At 49.2% G+C, this 20,443-nt stretch overlaps 1 protein-coding gene across 12 annotated transcripts in view; it reads left to right on the forward strand.

Moving 5' to 3' along the window:
• The window catches only part of Wnk2 (WNK lysine deficient protein kinase 2), a 107,618-nt gene that overhangs the window by 35,326 nt on the left and 51,849 nt on the right, over positions 1-20,443 (forward strand). For all 12 annotated transcript variants that reach the window (XM_021180036.2, XM_029468369.2, XM_085831106.1 and 9 more), the window contains 5 exons: positions 7,331-7,503; positions 9,102-9,322; positions 14,550-14,707; positions 17,719-17,807; positions 19,038-19,257. In XM_021180036.2, coding sequence (XP_021035695.1) covers positions 7,331-7,503; positions 9,102-9,322; positions 14,550-14,707; positions 17,719-17,807; positions 19,038-19,257 — 861 coding nt within the window. The remainder of the gene's footprint in view (positions 1-7,330; positions 7,504-9,101; positions 9,323-14,549; positions 14,708-17,718; positions 17,808-19,037; positions 19,258-20,443) is intronic.

Genomic DNA, 20,443 nt, shown 5'->3' on the forward strand with positions numbered 1-20,443 from the left:
GGGGAGGGGTGCACAGAGCCTACTCTCAAACTGCCCCACTCATGCCATGGGTACTCATGGCAAGGGTGGGACTTCCTGATTGATTGACAAGGAGGCTGCTGGTCCTGATGGAGGATGTGGGAACACAGGATCCAGGTCTCATAAGTGCTGGGAAGAAGTGTGAGGATCACTGATCAAATGGAGACCCTCTCAGAGTCCATGGACACACACCAGAAGATAGGCCAGATGTATGCCAGGCTGAGATTCTCTCCTGAGATAATTAAAATCCCCCCGTAGGTGCCTGGTGCAGCTCCCAAAAGCTCCCATGGTGCAGAGGAGGCATATTTTCAGTAAAATTTATTTTCTGTTCTGGTTACCTGTGCAGTATTAATTCCTAATGGTCACCCAGTTCTGGAGAAGCACATTAGGTCTCAGACCTTAGGTAGACAAGGGTATTATTTAAAGGGCTGTATCTCAGAATCGGCTGGGAGGACTAGGGGAGTGTCAGAAGAGACTGAGAACACTGCTGCATTATCGGGCTTGCAGATTCAACTGGAGTGGGAGGCGACCTTGCCAATGGACTTAGTTGTGAAGTGGCTAATGGAGAGCTGGTGCCTGACACTTGGACCCTATAGGAGGCATTTATAATCGAGAGAGAGTTGATATTTCCAGAATGTTGGAGATAGGAGAGGGAACCCTAAAGCCATTCCTGATATCCAAACTTTTGGGTTTATGCTAGCCTGAACCAGCAAGTTCTTTAAAGTAATTAAGCCCTGATAAGTTAGCATTTTGATGCTTATATTCAAAATTAATCTATATTATTTACTCCACAGTATGGATCACTTCTCTTTGGTGAGGGTACCCATATCTTTTGGCCAGTGACCGACTGAGAGTCCTAGGGTCAGGAGCTTGACCTTGAGAGAGCAGGGCCTCAAGTCATCTGACACCTGTCATTTTCTCTCTGCCCCTATCCATTCCCTTCTGAAGAAGATAGCATTATCTTCCAAGGCAGTGAGGCGCCGGACTTTCTAGTACACGTTTCAACCTCAGATAACTGAACTTCTTGGTGCTCTTTACAAAGAAGGCTAGGTGGGGCAAGTGCCCGCTGGTGACTTCCCTGAGTCCCGAACCCTCGATCTGAGCACATGTTTGGATAGTTGGGACCCAGTATTGATGGCTGCTATCTCTTTCAGAAACCGACTCTAGGTATATCATCCACTGTCTGGATTTCCAGGTTACATCTGTAACTGCTGTTTTTGTCTGGTAGCTGTGAGGAACACTTTGACCTTGATGGCGATATCTTTTCTTAAACACAAATAGGGAGGTACACCTTGGTTGCTTGTTGATCCATATGTCTGTGTTGCCAGGATGATGCTAACAGGGGCTGGGCTTCTCCCTTGCAGCTGGTGTAAGAGGGAATGAAACCAGGAACTTTCTCTGCTGGTCACAGGGGTACCAAGTCTAGCCAACCCTTGGGAGCTTGAAACCAGCTTCCAGAGCCAGCCACAAGCTGACACCCACTGCTGTCCAGGGCTTGTCCCTAGCCTGCTTGCATTATACCTTGTGTGGTTTCACTTCATTATGTCCTCCCAGAAGCCTCTTCCTGCAGAGATACTGGCCCTGTCTGTGTCCTGCAGAGACTGGGAAATCACAGTTCTCCCAGGCAGCCTGCAGAGAGGGTTCTGTTTGGTAACTAGGTGCCCTGGCTGGCCACACCCACTTGTTCATTCAGCCTTATTTTTTGGCTCAGTGGGCAATTGCATGTTTACTTTCTTGTCTGTTGGTGACTCCCCCCTAAGATTTCCTCAGCATCTGCTTGCCTAGATGCTGAAGCAGACCTTGGAAGACACAGTGGCTTCACCCTCTCAGATGTTGTGCCCCATACACCTATCCAGCCCACAGACTTCCAGATCATACACCTAGACTGTGACAGGAAGAGTGTGCACCCACAACAGTAGAGACCATGAGCCTGACTCAGCCCCTAGGGACCTGAGGGTGGAGGGAGGCCTGGTATTCCAGGACAGTGTGGAGCATTCAGGGACACTGAACCTTTCTGGACTACTGAGGTGCTTCAAGAAGTGAGGGAACACATTTGAAGCACTGAGTCAAAATTAGAAAAGTCCCCCGAGTAATGTTCAGCTGTGGTTTTCTGTGGTGGTCTCCATTTTCTGTAAAGATGTTTGTTGGTTTTTGTTTAAAAAAAAAAAAAGAAGTGAGGGAACAGAAGAGATGCAGGTGTGTGTGTATGCAGCTCTCTGCTACCTGACCAGATGCCTGCTGGTCCCAGGATGGTGGTACCATTGGGTGTGAACCTATGAGGGAGGTGAATCTTTGGGCTCTTCCAGGGACCTATAACCCCATTCTGACTAACTAGTCGGAGCCCAAACTAGGCCTAGTCTCCCTTCATAGGATAGCTCCAGAGCCTGTGAGCACCCTCATAGAGGCAGGGGGAGGGAGGATGGAATAGGGAGTTTCTGAAGAGATCTAGAAAGGGGATGAAACATTTGAAATGTAAATAAAGAAAATATCTGATTAAAAAAATAATTAGTTCCAGGCAGTCGTGGCACACGCTTTTAATCCCAGCACTTGGGAGGTAGAAGCAGGCAGATTTCTGAGTTCGAGACCAGCCTGGTCTACAGAGTGAGTTCCAGGACAGCCAGGGCTACACAGAGAAACCCTGTCTCAAAAAAAAAGCAAAAACAAACAAACAGTTAGCTAAACAATAGTATTTGGGGGGACTAAAGAGTTGGCTTAGCAGCTAAGAGCATTTATTGTTCTTGCAAAGAATGCCTGTCAATTCCCAGCAACCACATAGTAGTTCACAACCACCTGTAACTCCAGTTCCAGGGGATCCAGCAGACTCCTCTGACCTCAGTAGGTAGCAGGCACACACACAGAACACAGACATACATGCAAAGCAAAATACATGTAAAATAAAAAAATTAAACCACCATTGTACTGGGGCTGCATTTTCATGAAAGTACATGGTATACTTTGAGCGTATTTCTCCATATTTCCTTCCCCTTGTGGGTACCCTCTCTTCCCAGTGGTTCCCTTTGTTCTCCTGGAAATTTTCACTTCTCCTTTTGTGTAGCCTGTCTGTCCATGGCTTTATGCGTTTGCATAAGACTGGAGCACCCACAAGTTGAGAGTAAACCCGTAATTCTGTCTTTCCGCAAAGGCATCATTCTCTGGCTATGTCTACTCAATTTATATCCGTTTTCTACAAATAACATATCTTCATTCTTTACGGCTTGAAAAAAAAATCCTGTGGTGTTTCTTTGGTTTCATGCAGACCACAAGCCCGTCCCCTGGAAAGAGGCTGGCTTGCCACCAGTTGCGCTGTGCCCGTGTTAGTCAGCACCCTGCCATCACTCCTGAGTGTGGTTCTCACCCTCTCGCAATCCTCAGAAGGCACGCTTCTCTTTCCTTGCTGTAGAAAGTCACTGTTCAATGTGTCCCTCTTGGGCTTGACTCCCTCAGCCATCACCCACTGGGGCTGTTGTGATGGTGCTGTGGCCCTGGGCTGCCGCAGGGGTGGTTACCTGCAGACACCAGCACTTTCTAGGCAGCAGCTCTGATTTTTTTTTTCTTTTTTGACACAGGGTTTCTCTATGTAGTCCTGGCTGTCCTGGAAATTGCTCTGTAGACCAGGCTGGCCTCAAACTCACAGAGATCTGCCTGCCTGTGCTGCCACCATTCAGCGGCCTCTGGCTTTCTTTATACCAAAAGCACCCTCTAGCATGTGTCTCCATGTTGCCCTGGAGCACAGGTTAAGTCCATCAGGAACAGGTTATCTGATCACCTGGGCTGTTAGACCTGAATGGCCCTCTCCGCACCTTGCAGGCTGCCACTTTGTCTCCCCTTTGCATGATTGGCAAATGGCGGCATAATGGATGAGGATAACCTGGATAGCCTGGTGAAGAGAGGGCCGTGCTCCAAAGAGCATGATCATAAATGACCAAGGAGCAGGGCACCTTGGTAAAATGCCCTGGTGGCATGGAATGTATGATAATGTCTCTGCCCCACTTTCTGGACCACTCCTAGAGGCACCATGGCTAACAACTTATGACTTTGGTGTCTTTAATTTATCACCTTTAGCTACTTGGCATCATTAATACTGTGCCAGACCCTGGGTTAGATAACTATCAACACTTGAATGTATGCATGTATCTGTACATGAGGGTACATGCATACACACACACACACACACACAAACACATGCACACACACACACACATACCTATACTCACATGGGGAAGACAATACTGGACCATAGCTTATGCAAGGCACCTTCTCTCACGTCCTATTTATGTTAGTTTTGTTATTTACAGCTTGGACATTGCATTGTGAGCCATACGCTGTTGTTGGTCGATGGTGAATATTTTAAAATAACTTAGGCTTTAGTGGTGCTCTGAGGCTTCTCCCAAGTCACTAACTAGGCCCATGGGAAGGGAATTGGAGACAATATTGCTGCACTGAGAAGGCTTTGTGGGGAAGCTGAGCTGCCCAACAGCCATCTTCTTGGCTGCTTCATCAGTGGCCCCCAAAGTCAATTTAGCTTCATTCCTTTTGTATGTGTGATTTATGCTCATGTGTCTGTGTGCAGCTACATGTGCCTCTGTAGAGTCTAGAGGATTTCTGGTGTCCTGTACTATCACTCTACTCATTCACTTGAGATAGGATGTCTCATTGAACTTGAATCTGGACTGATGGCCAAGCAAGCCTTTCAACCCGCCCACAGCACTGAGTATAGGGGGTCCTCGATGCATACAACCACACCTGGCCTTTATGTGGGTGCTGGGGATTCAAACTCATGCTTGCACAACAAGCTCTCTTGCCTGCTGAGCTGTTTCCCCAACCCTGATGCATCCATTTCTGTTTGCAGTATGCTCACTTCATCTAGAGGGCATGAAATGTTCCTACTTCCCATATAGGAACCTTTGAGTTTCTACATGTGGGAAAATGAATCTCATCGGCCTGGAGAGGTGTGCATTTGGCTGGGTATAGAATTCTTAGTTGGCACTTTGAGTTGAGTTTCTACTTAATGAGTCTCATCAGCCTGGAGAGGTATGCATTATTTGGCTGGGTATAGAATTCTTAGTCAGCACTTTGAGGATGCTGCTGCCCTCCCCACAACCAATATTGCTGACCCCACTCACTGCTGCCTGAGCCATTTCTTTGCAGATAGGAAATCCTTTCAAACCTCAAGATTCTGAAGTTTCGCCGGGACAGATCTGGAGGGTAGGTCAGTTTTCATTACTGACCTGATTTTATCAGGCCTTTTCATCCTAAGACAGTCTCCCTTTAATTCAGGGAAATGCTATTCTGCTGTATATAGCCACGGTTACATAGTTGTTTGTCTTCCAGGTAGTTCTTTGTTGTTTCTTAATCAATCTCTCTCTCTCTCTCTCTCTCTCTCTCTCTCTCTCTCTCTCTCTCTCTCTCCCTCTCTCTCTCCTTTTAGACTTACCTTTCTTATTCAGTCTTTGGAAAGTTTTAACTTTTAATTTTGTTTTTGTAACATTTTAAAAATTGAAATGTAATTTATAAACATTGAAATATGTATCTTAAAACATTCAACCTGGGGCAGGGGAGACAGTTCAGTTGTTGAATCACTGGCTGAGAAAGCATTAGTTTATATCTGAAGCTTAGTGGGTAAGTAAACTGGGTGGGTGGCGCAGCCTGCTTTTAATCCCAGAGGCAGAGACTGAGAATCCCAGGAGCAAACTGCTTAGCTAGACCAGGAAAATCAGTGAGTTTAAGCGAGACTCTGCCTCAGTAGATGAGGTGGAGAGTAACTCCAGTGCTGTCACTCAGGGAGAGGCTGGCAGATCTCTGTGAGTGTGAGGTCAATCAGAGCTACAGAGAGACCCTGTCTCACACTCCTGCAACCCCCAAAGAAATCAGATATGAATCTCAAGCTTTTATATGCTTTTGGGCTTGAACACATGCACACACACTAAACAAGTTTTCATTGTACACACACACAACACACACACAAGCATGGGTTGGGCTATGGCTGTAGCTAAGAGCTAAGGCATTTGAGAAGCAAGTACAAGGCCCTGGACTCAATCCCCAGTTCTTCCCAAGCTAACAAAAAACATCCTTCACCACCCCCAACCCCAGAAACACCCCCCCCCCCGTCCGCACGCCAGATTCTCAGTTCCAGAATTTGCCCACTCCTGAGACAGCCACTGTTCTGAAGTTGACCCTTTTTTGTTTGTTTGTTTGTTTGGTTGGTTGGGTTTTTTTTTGTTCTATGCTTAGAGAATGGGGGAAGGTCACCCTGGGGCCCATGGCTGTGGCATCTCCTGAGAAGAACTTGGAAGCACAGAGCAGAGATTGGGGGCGTGTGAGCTCTTTGGGGTTGTTTTGAGTGTTCCAGGATGAGAATCCATGGATGGATTTGGGAAAGGAGATGGCAGAGTCAGGGTCTAGATAGGCTGCGGGGGTTAATGAGGCAGGGGCTAGGGCAGAGGGCACACAACTTGAAAGTTTCAAGGTAGCAATGAGGTTTTGTTTTCTTTAATTTGAGACAGGTTCTCATATAGCCCAGGCTGACCTCCAAGTCGCTATATAGCTCAAAATAACCTTGAACTGCTGATCCTTCTGCCTTCCCATCCCAAGTGCTGTGTGGGCCACCAGGCCTTGCTCATGGAGTGCTGAAGATTGAACCCAGGGCGTTGTGCATGGCAGGCAAGCCCTGTTTGCAGTGAGCTACATCCCTAGACCCACAGTGATGTTCGTAAACGTTGGGACAGCAGATTGGTTCTGCCACCAGGCCAAGCACAGCGACCCATAGCCAGGCGAAGCATGCTTCTTTCTGCTCCAAGGGCTGGGCTGCCTGCTCTCAGGATTGCCTTTGCCAAGATGGCCCTTCATCAGCCCAGTGCGGGTTTTTGGCACTGCAGTCTCCTGGGTCTTGAGCACCTCCCCCCACTGTGTATGCCTTAGAAGCAAGCTGACATTTCATCCCTTTAACGAATACTCTAAAATGAATGAGCTCTGAGGGAGCAGAGGCCTCCAAGGCTTTTTTTTTTTTTTTTAAAGGAAAAAGTGCAGGAGCTCAGTCAGCTGCATGGCGTGTGAGCTGCTTCTCAGCTTCCTGGAGCAACTTCTTTCTTACAGAGGGCCCAGGCAGGCTGTGTCTGGGGTTGTGGGGCCCAAGGGTTAGCTGTGGTGCGCCATTTGTCACGGTGGGCAGAAAGAAAGGGTAGATTCTGCTACATGTCACTGCTGGGGACTACCTGCCCCTGAGGCGTCTCCTGCTGAACTCACCTGGAAGAAGGGAGAGTGGCTGCCAGGGTCCAGGGCACCAACCACCCAGTGCACCTATCTCTGTCTCTAGGACCGGAAGCTCACCAAGCTTGAACGTCAGAGATTCAAAGAGGAGGCGGAGATGCTGAAAGGTCTACAGCACCCCAACATTGTGCGCTTCTATGACTTCTGGGAGTCCAGTGCCAAGGGCAAGCGATGTATCGTGCTGGTGACAGAGCTGATGACCTCGGGGACACTGAAGACGTAAGTGCTGCACACATGTGGGCTGGGGTAGCCTTCGTGACCAAGCCTGCTCAGTCAGTCAACAGGTTCTCCAGTGCAGGAATGAGGATTAAAAAGAAAAAAGACAGTTAGACAACATTGTAGTGTGACCTCAGTCAATTCTGAGACTGAAGGCAAATTTTTATTTTCCAATCCACTTTTTATATCATTTTAATTACATGCAAGTATTTTGGGCAAGCAGTACAATAAGGAACTAACAGAGCAGCAAGCAAGTCCCGTGATTACTCCCATGACAGTTGTTTCCAAGGGCTTGTCATAATGACCTAAATACTTGAACCCACTTCCTTGTCCAAGCCCAAAATCTTGCCTGAAGCCTTGTTCTTCTGTTGTACCCTAAGACTAAAATTCCTGCCTTACACTACTTCCCTATTACAGCCTAAAGTAAGATTCTTGCCAAAACTTACGTCCTTATGCCCTAATGTCAGATTCCTGCCTGAGCTTACTTCCTTGCCATGGCCAATGTCAGATTCCTGTCTGAAGCCCATTTCCTTGTCCTTGGCCAATGTCAGACTCCTGCCAAGCAGTACCCCAAAAGGCTTTCCACACCTTCGGTAGGAGCTGTGATAGGGTAACAGGTGTTGGGATGCTCGGGTCAACCTGGCTGGCGTCTGTGATCTGGTGTTTATTCAGCAGTGCCCTTTTTTGAGTCCTATTATTTCTCTAAGCCATGGGAAGCCCGTTCCCCAAGTGAGAAGACTCAGACCTAATAGTCTTCCTAACATTTGGCTCCCTTTGGCTTCTTGTAGCAAATGAGACTGGTTCTTATGACCATGCGACTATTTCCACTCTCCCTGTGTAGGACACTTCCCTGTGACACAGTTCCTTTGTCTGCTTTGTCTGGGATCTTTGTCTGGCCAATATCTGTTTGCCTAGAGGCCAGCCTGGCATGTTCTGCTGGCTTGGAAGCAAAATGCAGACATTAAGGGCCAAACATGACACAGCAACGGGCTGGGGGTTCAGTGCCCATGGCAGTTTGCTACTGTCTCCCGAGGTCTGTGCTATATAGGGGTATGGGAATGTCCCCTCCGGGTAGCCATAGTTGAGTTCCTCTGAATCATTTTAACCCTGAGCCCCAAGTAGGACCTTGATGTTTTCTGCCTCTGGGTAGCTTCACTCTACTGTGCTAATTCAGTGAGGGAATGTCACTTCCTACCTCCCCGCTGGGTGAGACCAGGGCCCAGCACACAGCTTGTTGCAAGGATAGCCTGGCCTTTGTGACCTTTGACTGTAGGTATTCCTCTATCATTCATATGCTAGGCTGGGACCCTGCCCCATTTTGTGGCTTCTTCTCACATCCAGGAGATGAAGACTATGGTTGGCATGGGTTTGGGAGCAAGGTCTCCAATGAAAAGATCTAGTGGAGGGCCGAGGTCCTGGCTCGGCCACCTCGATCCAGCTGAGAAACCCTGGGTAGAAGAACTGTTGGCATATCCCTTTCCCCTCACTGCCTGTCCCACACAGCTGCAAAGTTCATGTGGCTGAGACTAGACTTTTCCAGGCTTGGCCTTCCTCAGGGCCTGCAGCAGGAGAACTGCTTGATGGTTCTGCCCCTCCCCCAGGTACCTGAAGCGGTTCAAGGTGATGAAGCCGAAGGTACTGAGGAGCTGGTGCCGGCAGATCCTGAAGGGCCTGCTGTTCCTGCATACAAGGACACCCCCCATCATCCACCGAGACCTCAAGTGTGACAACATCTTCATCACTGGGCCCACCGGCTCTGTGAAGATTGGTGACTTGGGTCTGGCCACCCTTAAAAGAGCGTCTTTTGCCAAAAGTGTGATAGGTGAGCCTGTTTCTTCTCCAGAGGCACATAGAGAATCACACAGTATTCAAGGAGCCATGGAAGCCTGGATTTGCTCAGTTACCTCAGACCTGGTGCAGGAGGATCATCCAAGTACCTGGGTATCCAAGCAGTCCCAGAATTCTGGTGGCTCAGCCAGAGGACCTGCCTAGTGGGGAACACACTGCCTTCTAGCTTGCCTGGAAATACTGGTTCTGTTTCCCACTGACTGTCCTTTCAGACTCAGGGGTGGGGGACGGGGTCTCTGCATCAGAGTCTTGGCTGTGTTGGGTACCTTCTATGATTTCCTGCCAAGGGTGGTGGGCTAGATGCCAACTTCTGAGCTGTGGTGGACACTGTGGCTGCTCAGGAGGAGGAAGTAGTGTTACCACAGAGGAATTACACTGCTTGTGGGAAGTGAGACTGGAGCTGGTCGCGGTAATCAAGGAGAGGAGTACCCAAGGCTGTGGGGCACAAAGAAATGACAATGTGCAGAGTCTGACAGAAAGGTGGATCAGAGGCTCAGTATCGTATCTACATGGTGGTGGAAGGTGGTGCTGAGGGTTTGGGTCCTTTCTTGTCCTTGGGCCTTGGCTCCAGGCCTCTCTTCCTCTGAGAGACCTTCCTGGCCAACTTTTGGGGGATGGTACTCTGGGTTCTGGGGTAGTAGCCTGCAATTCTGTTTAAGGATAAAGGGGGTCTGGATCATGTTATATGTCCAACCTTGAAATAACTAGCATAGCTCTAAGTATCTAGCAGACGCTGGGAAGGATCTTGTGGGCTTTGGAAAGAACATTAGAGGGACTTCAGTAACAACTGTTTTGGGCCCTTCACTGTCTTGAAGTCAGGTGTGGCCCTCCATCAAGGCTGGTTACTCACATGAACAGGACAAGGAGTAAGGTTGGTCTCAGGCCCTTATGAATTATTTGGGGAAAGACATTAGCCAGTATGGCAATCTTGGGGAACTGCTATATTTTTAGTAGTGTCTTTGGAATGTAATATTTAGTGTAGCTGTCTTATCTGGGCAATGGCCCTTTGGAGCCTAGATCTCTGGCCCGTTTATCCTGATAGAGTAGCACACTGGGGAGCTGGAACTGACCCAAGTCTCAGTTTTCTGTCTGAAAATAGGTAGAGCTAAGCCATGAAGACAGTTCAGCTAGGAAGAGTACTTACAACATAACCATAAGGACCTGAGTTCAAATCCCCAGAGCCTACATTTAAAAAGCTGGGCAGTGGGATTGGCGAGATGACCCAGCTCTTAACTAGAGCATGTATTGCTTTTCTAGAGGACCAAGTTTAGTTTCTAGCACACATATCAGGTGACTTGCAACCATCTTTACAGCTCCAGAGGATCTGGCTTCTGTCACTACCCTGACACATGTGGCGCGCGGGCACACACACTCACACACACACACACACACACACCACACTTTAAGTAACTTATGCACCTTTAAGCCAGATGTGGTTGCACATATGTCTATAACCCTATCACTGTAGGGATATGGGAGAATTTCTGGGCCACTGGCCTAGCTCCAGGGGCAGTGAGAGACCCTATCTAAAGGGAATAGATGGAGAACAATAGAATAAAACATCAGGCATCATGTGACTTTGGTGTGTTTACATCCATCCATCATGCATATACACCATGCATATATACCATGTACATCACACACACACACACACACACACACACACACACACACTTCGAATTGCTGGCTTGGATGATAAGAATACTTCGGGATGGTGCTTCTGGCAGGCCTAGGAAGGCACTGAACCATTGAGTGCCCAGCACTGTGGGGTGTCCCCTGTCACCCCAGCTTTTGCTTGTTGACACCTAGAAAGTTAAAGAGGCTAGGATCAGGAATGTACTTGCATGCTTCTGGTTGGGGTGGGGAAACGAGACTTACTGAGGGGGATTCCCATGGGCACTGGCTGGAAAGTCCTGTATTTGGGGAGGATGAGGCCAGATGAGGGCTCCGCAAGGCCTGTTACCCAGGTATCCCCAGGCCCTGCAGACGGAGCTTCGTCACGGGCCTGTGAGTGGAAGGGATAAGCAGTAGTACTCAGATCACTTAGGCTAAGTACAGTGTTGTATGTTGTATTTTTTTAAATATAATTTTTAAAGCCAGACATGGCTACATGCATACCTCTAACCTTAGCATACCTATAGCAGGCTACATGGGCCTCACAGCCACATTGTGTGTTCTAGATGCTTTGGTGGGACTGGAGAGCCCCACGGTCCATTTGTAGACCTGAGAATGAAGGAGACACAGTAGTGCTTGTATTGTGTCCAAGGCAGACGCCTGGGGCTGTTGAGGTCTGACTCACCCAAGAGGTCTTCTTGGAGGTGGTAGGAATCAGGGTGTGACAGGCATTGCTTTCCTGATCTATGAAATAGTGGAGCCAGATGAGGGCCTGTGTGTTCCATCCTGGTGACCAGGGCTCTGGCCTCTGAGCTCTGGGCAGTTTCCAAGCAGGCTTTGTCAATTTGCCCTTGAAAAGTGAAATGGGAAAGAGGCCAAGGCAAACTGAAGATAGGTATTCTAGAAAGAGCTACAGGTCAGTCCTGGATGGGTGGGCATGCCAGGTAGAGGGCAGGAGGGAGCCCAGACGGTTGGGTACCATGCAGATGCAACAGGTAAGTGTTTAGGAATTCCAGGCAATGTAGGGTCCACCCAGAACATGGGGAGATGGATTCTGCCTGCTTAGTGAGGAAACGGGTCAGGGCCAATTGTTAATTCCTTCTTGTTATGACAAAAGTCAAGAACATAAAGGAAGTCTAAAAAAAAATAAAGCTTTTGGGTTCCGTGGAGGAAACCATTTGTCTTCTATTACAGACTCAGGACTCATAGACTTGGGGCTATACGATGAGTATGGTGTTAAGCTGGAGAGGGTCCCTACCTACTCTACTCCTGCCACGCCTCAGCATACATTCTCCTGTTCACTAGAGGGCAGAGATCTCCTATAGTCACAAGCTAAAGTTACTTCTCCATTAGAAAGGAGAAGGTGGCCAAGGGCTTAGACCCTCTGAAGTCTTGCCTGACTTTGTTGAGAGGAGAAGTGTGTGGAACGTTCCCTAGCACTTGGTAAAATGGTTGGGCCTGCCTGGGGTGGAGGTGGGGACTGCCGCTTTTTCTCTCACACAGACTCATCTTCAGGGACCCAGGGATGCTTGGCAGATGTGCAGGCAGATATGCAGGGCAGCCACAGGCCCAGGGTGAGAAGCTCCACAGCTGACAATGGAACATAAAACTATGGGTTAATGGGTGGGACGTCAGCCTGGACAATTGCATTGTGGTGTATGCGTACAAGCATGTGTACATGTTATTTCTAAAATTCAGATTTAATTTAGTGAGATGAAAAGGAAAAATGAGTCAAGTACACACATGTACACACAAGTGCAGAGCTAGTTCCAGCCTCTGACCCATCTCCTAGAGTCAGGCTGTCTAGGATACTTCTTGCAGAGGAGGGTCCTCAGTTCTTGTAGGTCCCCAAAGAGTCCAAGCCCAGGGATACTGTCTGTTGACCCTAATAACATGTGGACAGTCAGTGAGTGGAGTCTCTGCTTTAAGAGTGCGGGTTCCTACGCATGCTAAGTTGTAGCTGCCTTGGCTCCAAGTCGTGGGAGCCTGGCTCCTGTCACAGTTCTTCTCTAGGGCCCAGGCCATGTCCCTGGAGTCTCTTTATTGGCCCCTCTAGCAGGAAAAGGTTTTGTGGTTTCTCCTTGTTATCACAGGACAAAGTGTCCCACACAGTCCCTGGCAGAGGCATTACAGGGTGGCGTTATGGGCAATAGACATAGCCCTGGGGAGGGAGCCCTTTCGTCCTGAGACTTGGGGTTGTCAGCCAAGTCAGCTGACCTGTTCACTGTGTTCCAGCTGCCACCATGGTGACCCTCCTGAGTGATCATTGTGCTCTGGGCCCATGTAATCCCCAGGATATCCTGGGGTCCCAAGGATATATCGAAGGGGTGGGAAGGACCTGAGCCACTTGTAGACTACCCCTGCCTGGGACATCTGTGTCATGCATCTTGTGGCTTAAGAAGTATAGTCACTATCCTGTGACAAGGGATGGGAAGTAACTTAAACATACTGAACATTAGTAGTAGTGGTACCAAAGAATTTCAAGAATACAAAAGGATAAAACTTCTCAGCACGAGGTCTCTTCTTGGTCTCTGTCATTTCTGATGGCTTTTCCTATAGTTCTGTCTTTTACATAAGTCCATACTTATGTTTTTATATTTTGTCAGTTTGTAGCGAGACTCAATGCATATTAAACTGAAATAATGGTCAAGAGATACCAACCTAGGGCTAGAGAGATGGTTTAGAGGTTAAAAGCATTTGCCACCTAAGCTTGAAGGTCCCTAAACTGTTCAGATCCCTAGCACAAACCTACCTGATAATGACAGCCATTAGAGTGGCAACCAGCCTCTAATCCTATTGGTTATAGGGCAGAGCAAGCAGGCTAGCCAGACTAGTGGGTGGTTTTGATTTTTGAAGCAACAGCTTGGTTACTCTCTATCTCTGGGCCCACTGGCTAGCTAGCCTAGGCTACTCCGCTCCAGGAGAGTGAGACAGCCTGACCCAAAGGAAAAGGAGAAAAAGAGTTGTGGGGGACGGTGCCAGGGGAGTAGCACTATGAGGTCACCCCCTGGCTTCCACACGCATGTTCATACGTGTTCACACACATGGCCGCTGGGGCAAGCGTCATTTCACTTCGTGCGTGTGCTCGATGCCTCATGAGCACTGTCTCTGTGGAATGTGTCAGGTGGCAGCCATTGCTCATCCCTCTCCCCTCCCAGAGTGACAGCCGCATGCCACATTCATTGTTAGTTACACCCAGAAAACCTAGTTGTTCCCCTTTCTAGGGACACTGAGGCCTTACTGAGTTTTTTCAGACAGGGGCAACTTTGGGGTAATCAACAGTTTTGTCATCTCTGGGGAGACTTGAGAATACACTGATACTGACCTGTTTTGAGGGGTACAATATCCACACACAAGGCAGGGTAATGCTCAAAGAATAGGTCCCCAGAGAATAGGTCCCCAGAAGCTCTGTTTCCAGGTAAGGTTTGGATACAGTCTGTAGAGCACACCTGCTTAAAACGCTGGGATCTGTTGACTCTACTGTTGTCTGGTGTGTATCGTGGGGCACATGCAGAGGAGGCTGGGAGCATCTATGGGACCAAGGAGCCATGATCAGTGATAACTGTGTCTGCTGCTCCTGATTGTAGGTACCCCCGAGTTCATGGCACCTGAAATGTACGAGGAACATTACGACGAGTCGGTTGATGTCTACGCCTTCGGGATGTGCATGCTGGAAATGGCTACCTCAGAGTACCCCTATTCGGAGTGCCAGAACGCCGCCCAGATCTATCGCAAGGTCACCTGTGTGAGTCCACTCAGCCACCTTGTTAGTAAGGACAACAAACAGCCTTGGTTAGTCCTTTGGGCAGCTGTGCAAGAAAAGGAGCGAGCACGGGCACCTTACCCTGGGGACCCCTGAGGCTTGCTTGGGTAAGAAGTCTAGCAAAAAAGTAATGGTGCAGCGTGGGGTGGTTAGCCCAGAGGCTGTTACCTACGTGGACCCAGGAGACCCAGGAAGAAGAAAAACTAAGGCTTGAGAGACTGTAACTGTGCTGAGGCCTCCTTTCGGGAAGTGCACCCAGGCTGGCTGTCAGGAAGCCCCATCTTCTTTATTTTAGAATCACAGTTTGTTTTCCTTTTTTGCTAAACTGTCATTCTAGCCAAGCACATCTCTGAGCGGCTGTCAGCACTGTGCAGCCTGGGAACCTCGGTCCTTGTTTAACTGTCACTGTGATTTCTGAGTTGATCCGGAGGCTTCAGCTGTGCAAACAGATTGGGCTGTCCTCCCCTCACTGTGGTGGCCCCTATGCTGGTGGAACAAACACAGCATCTGAGGTGGAACAGCTGGGCCAGGGCTCCTCTGTGCTGGTTCTCATGATGTGTCATCTTTGCTCTCATGGAGAGGCCAACAGGCCCTCAGGGTGTTCCCTGACCTTGGTTGTTGTCATCTCCATAGTCCTTCCTGTGTCCTCCTCAGCCTGGGCAGCCCAGTGGGACCCTGTGCTTGGTCTGCACATCTTATGTCCACTTGCAGGTTACCTCTACAAGTATACATGGCCTAGGTGCCCACGTGGCTCCACTCTGGGCCCACCCACCCAGCTCAGCCCTCTTGCAGGTGGTATGGAACCCCTTTTGCTGTTAGAGCTGAACTATGTCACTTAGCTGCCTTGAGCCCCTTCTGTGTGCACTATAGATAGGTGGTGCCCAGCAAGAGTCCTTGGCTGATGGCCTTGCCCAGAAGGCCACATTGGTGTAAAGTTATGCCAGGGAGGCAGGGTGTTAAAGGCCTGAGAGATCTTGGTGAGATCGGTGTGGAATGTAGAAAAGGATCAGTGGGCTTCAAGCTTGTTCTGTACACAGTAGGTGGGGGTTTGTCCTCTGGGCTGGGAACAGGAAGGGACATCTTAGGCAGAAGACTGGATTGTGCCTCTCATTCTGGCTAGTAGGCAGCATAGTGCCGACCCTTCTGAGACTCTTCACCCTTGTCTGCCCAAGTGGGGATGCAGCAGCCAGGCTCAGCAGGTGTATTTCTCTCCTTTCTTCTCTCTTATCCTTCTTCCTTCCTTCCTCCTTAAACCCCCCCCAAAAAAAAAAACAAACCAAAAAGCCTTTTTAAAAGGGCAAGGCTTTTAAAGTCTGAATCTTGCTGAAGAATGAAGCAAAGAAGGGTTGAGCCTTCAATGTGTTTTATTTTTGTAATTAGTTACTTCCTTCCCTCCTGCCAGCTCCTACTTCTGATCTGAGAGAGAATCTGTGCGATTTGAGTGGCTGGTGCTTCCCTCTCCCTCCCGAATCTCTTCCTGGCCAGTGGCCAGAAGCAGTGACCACAAACAGTGCTCTTGACTCCCCCGGGAGGGGATGGAATAGGGAAGCAGCCCAGGTGTGGGTTGAAGGCCTGGCTCTGTGGGAAGTGTGAAATCGACCTGGGCTGAGGCTCTTCACCAGGATGAGGGGCAGCTGGTATGGAAGGCCCTGCTGGGGCCTCTGCCTGCAGGCTCTGCAGCCAAGCTGAGGGACAGCTTTGTGGATGCTCACGGCTGGACCTGCTGGACCTGAAGCATCAGCGGCAGCATCAGGGTCTACAGCACAGGGGGAGGCTGTGCTGTGTGTTGGTGCCAGATGACGATCCTCATGGCAACATGATGGAGGGCCGTGGCCTGCACCCAACATGTCCTCTGTGTCCTCCCTGAGTGGGAGGAACATTGACTACTGGCCTTGTGCTGAAGGGAAGAGCTTAGAGAACCAAGGTTTCCTCCCTATGCAGGCATGTGTGGAGCCCAGAAGTTGTCAAGATGTCTTCCTCAGTCCTTAAGTCTCCACATTACTTTGGAGAAAGGCTCTCTGACTGAACCTAGAGTTGTAGAACTCACCATTTTGTCTAGATTGTTTGGCCATTGTGTCCTGGGATCTGCCTGCCTCTGCCTTTCCCAATGCTGGGTTATAAGCATATGTCTTCAAACCTGGCAATTAGGTGAGCACTGGGCATCATGCTTACAAGCCCACACACTTACAGCGATCTTTTGACTGCCTACGTCACCATCTCGGGCTTTAAGTGTGCCTTATTTTCCTTCAGTGCTCACCATCCTGTCCTTCTGGTGGTCTACTTAATATGTGTGTTATGTGCCAACCTGCACCTCCTTAATGTCACAAATCCTGAAGAGAAGGGAACAGAGCTGTGTGTGTCTGTTTGTCTCTGCTCCGTGCCCAGCAGCTTGGGTTGTCCTGTCTTTTCATCTGCATGTGTGACCTGTGAAGTTTCCTTTTCTGGTTGGTTGGTTCTTTGTAATTTCAGCTCATCACCAGAAGTGATTTTTTTTTATGACTACTGCACAGCTGCAATGAGTTTTACCCTTGCCCTTTTCCCCAGGCCCCTAGCTCCCAGTGTGCTCTCATTTCTGTTGTCTGGCTTTCCTGCCTGGTGAGGAGTCCTGTCTTCTTGCTTCCTAGCATTTCTACTAGTTTGTTTGAGCGCCACACACTGTACCATTGCAGCAAACCTGCTCCGTGTAAGCGTCGTGGTGCCTCAGCCTACAGCTCCTTCATTCTTTGCCCAGATCCGTGGTGCTGACTACGAACTCATCTTGGTTTTAAGCAAAGGCTTGAGGAGACTGTAGACTTATGGAATCTATACCGTTCTTTCCTTCCCAGAATTCTGCCTCATAGCTCCCTCAGCTCAGTGAGACCCAGGCTCCAATGGGTCCTAGGCCTCAGGCTGGGAAGAGCCCTGGGTAGTAAGCTGGACCTCGGGCTACACCAGGGTGTTCGTGGTGCCTCAGCACTGGGTGGTGCCAGGTAACTTTGCTCTGTTTTCCTCAGGGCATCAAGCCGGCCAGCTTCGAGAAGGTGCACGATCCTGAGATCAAGGAGATCATCGGGGAGTGCATCTGTAAGAACAAAGAGGAGAGGTGAGTTGCAAGCCGGGCGCCGGGCGCCAGTGTTCGCCAGTGTTCGCCAGTGTTCTCCAGCTGATGCTGATCCAGCTGGCGTTTAGGGCTGGGTTCTCCATGCAGCCTTCCCAGGCCAGGCTATGTGACACCAGGCTTGTGAGTTGCTGTAAGCAGTGTAGATTCCCACATCCCTCCCTGCCTCTGGAGACAGGCTCCTAATTCAGTCTGAAGTGCTGCGGATACAGGGCTTTGCTCTGTGCCTCCTTGGAAAGTAGGCTGTACACTGTAGGAGTGGACTTGTTCTGGCCATGTCCCACCCACAGATTCCACCTCTGGACCCCTCGATAGCTCTAGAAAGCAAATTCCTCTTCAAAACAGGACTGGCCTTCCTAGTTGGACAATCAGGAAGCTAGGGGTACCTTTTAGCTTTCTTACCCATAAAACAAACTGGAGTGTACCCACCCGTCCACACAGCATTCTCAGGAGTAGACAGGGATGGGGAGCTGGTCTTCATTGCCATCAGCATGATGTCCAGAGGAAGCCAGACTGATGACAAAGGATGCTGTGTGACTGATTGTATTTGCATTAGAGAACAGACTAGACACGGTGGCTAGGGACCTTTGTTCCTGTGTTTGGGTGCATGGAAGTGGTCATATAGCAACACCTAGCTGCCAGATGACCTGGCCCCTGGGTGGAGCCTCCTACTGCTGCGTTCTGGCTTCAAATCCATAGGTCTAGCAAGTCCTTATTTTTCTTTCTTTCTGTCTGCTTGCCTCCATTCCTCCATACCCCTTCTTCCTGAGAGGGGTTCCCCACTAACCTCACTGCTGCAGTGAGATCCAGGAACCCTGGGTTCTATTTCCTCCCTTCCACCCTGAGCCAGGAGTCTCTTATGAGGATTGAAGACTCACCTGTACTTCAGCAGAGTCTGTTTCTCCTTGCCTAGCAGGTGGCCTGGTACAGAGTATAATTTCTTTTTGTAATTGGGATAGAAAGCTGTCTTAAAGCGCAGTGCAATAAGAGCATATCAGGCTATAATTTCTCAGTGTCTCCTGGGAATTGGGGAATGCTAGTGTGCACATCTGTGTCCTACCCATGGGGACAGAGCCTGCCAATGGGAAATGAAGTGAGAGAACTTACTAGTATAACCTGCACAGCATGCTGGGTAGTGACCTGATCTTGTGCATGTAGATGGCTATAGAGCCCCCTTGCCCCTTGAGCCCTGCCTGGGAGCCACTCTCCCTCCAGGTATGAGATTAAGGACCTGCTGAGCCATGCCTTCTTCGCGGAAGACACGGGTGTCCGGGTGGAACTTGCAGAGGAGGACCACGGCAGGAAGTCTACCATAGCCCTGCGGCTTTGGGTGGAAGACCCCAAGAAGCTGAAGGGCAAGCCCAAAGACAATGGAGCCATAGAGTTTACCTTTGACTTGGAGAAGGAGACTCCCGACGAGGTGGCCCAGGAAATGGTAATGTGCACACAAAGGGCCCCAGACTACCCATGGGCCTGTTTGTGTTTAAAAAAAAAAATCACAAATCAATTACTTTTCCAGAAGGGCACTTGCCCCTAGGGGAATGGTGGGGGCATGGGAAGGTCAGGGGCAGTCCTGGGGGAGGATTGTGGTCTCTCTTGTGTGGTTGAGTGTGTGCCATGACATGAGGGCTAAGGATGGAGATCCTGCACAGGACCTGAGAGACAAGCATGGGGCATAGTTAGAGAAGGAATCCAATGGGAAAGCAGAGAGAGGGAAGGGCTTTGCTTGCCTTAACCAAACTCTTGCCAGTTTGCCGCAAGGCTGTGGCTTTGAACATGAGCTATGCCTCTCCTTCTTTGGAGATGCTCTTGTGTTGATTTGGGTCTTGGTACTGTACCATCTTTGAAGGGCTATAAAAGTACACATGTGTGCCCCACTTCCTGTCTGTGGTGAGCAGAGTGACTCTTTTCTGCTTGGGATGTCAGGAGGAGACACTGAGTCTGTTGGGGTAAAAGGGTAGGAGAAGGAGCCGAACAGTCCTTTCAGGGCAAGGAGTGCCTCAGGCCCAGACCTTGCAGCACCACTGTGATATCCTAACACTCATAAGGGAATAGCCAGGGCATGGGATTTTCTAGAGTCTGGATGCCAGACTGGATCATTCTACTCAGTCTTCTAGGCCAACACCATCAAAAATGGTAGACATGACCCATAAATGCCTACTAAAATTTAATTACAATGTAAAACTTAGTCTCATTGGCACATTTCAAGCGTTTAGTGCCATCCGAGGTAAGTGACTCTTGAACAACATGGGCATTTTCATTATAAACTTGTTCTACTCACATGCTACTCAGGGTCATTGTGGGTTTTTTGTTTTTTTTTTGTTTTTTGTTTTTTTTTTTTTTTTGGTTTTTCGAGACAGGGTTTCTCTGTGTAGCCCTGGCTGTCCTGGCACTCACTTTGTAGACCAGGCTGGCCTCGAACTCAGAAATCCACCTGCTTCTGCCTCCTGAGTGCTGGGATTAAAGGCATGCACCACCACGCCCGGCTGGCAACTCTTATAAAGGAAAACGTTTAATTGGGGCTGGCTTACAGTTCAGAGGTTCAGTCCATTATCGTTGTGGGAAACATGGCAGCATCCAAGCAGCCGTGGTGCTAGAGAAGGAGCTGAGAGTTCTACATC

The sequence above is a fragment of the Mus caroli genome, unplaced genomic scaffold (genome assembly GCF_978045245.1).
Source record: "Mus caroli unplaced genomic scaffold, Mus_caroli_1 scaffold_15, whole genome shotgun sequence".
In the NCBI taxonomy this organism is placed as follows: domain Eukaryota; kingdom Metazoa; phylum Chordata; class Mammalia; order Rodentia; family Muridae; genus Mus; species Mus caroli.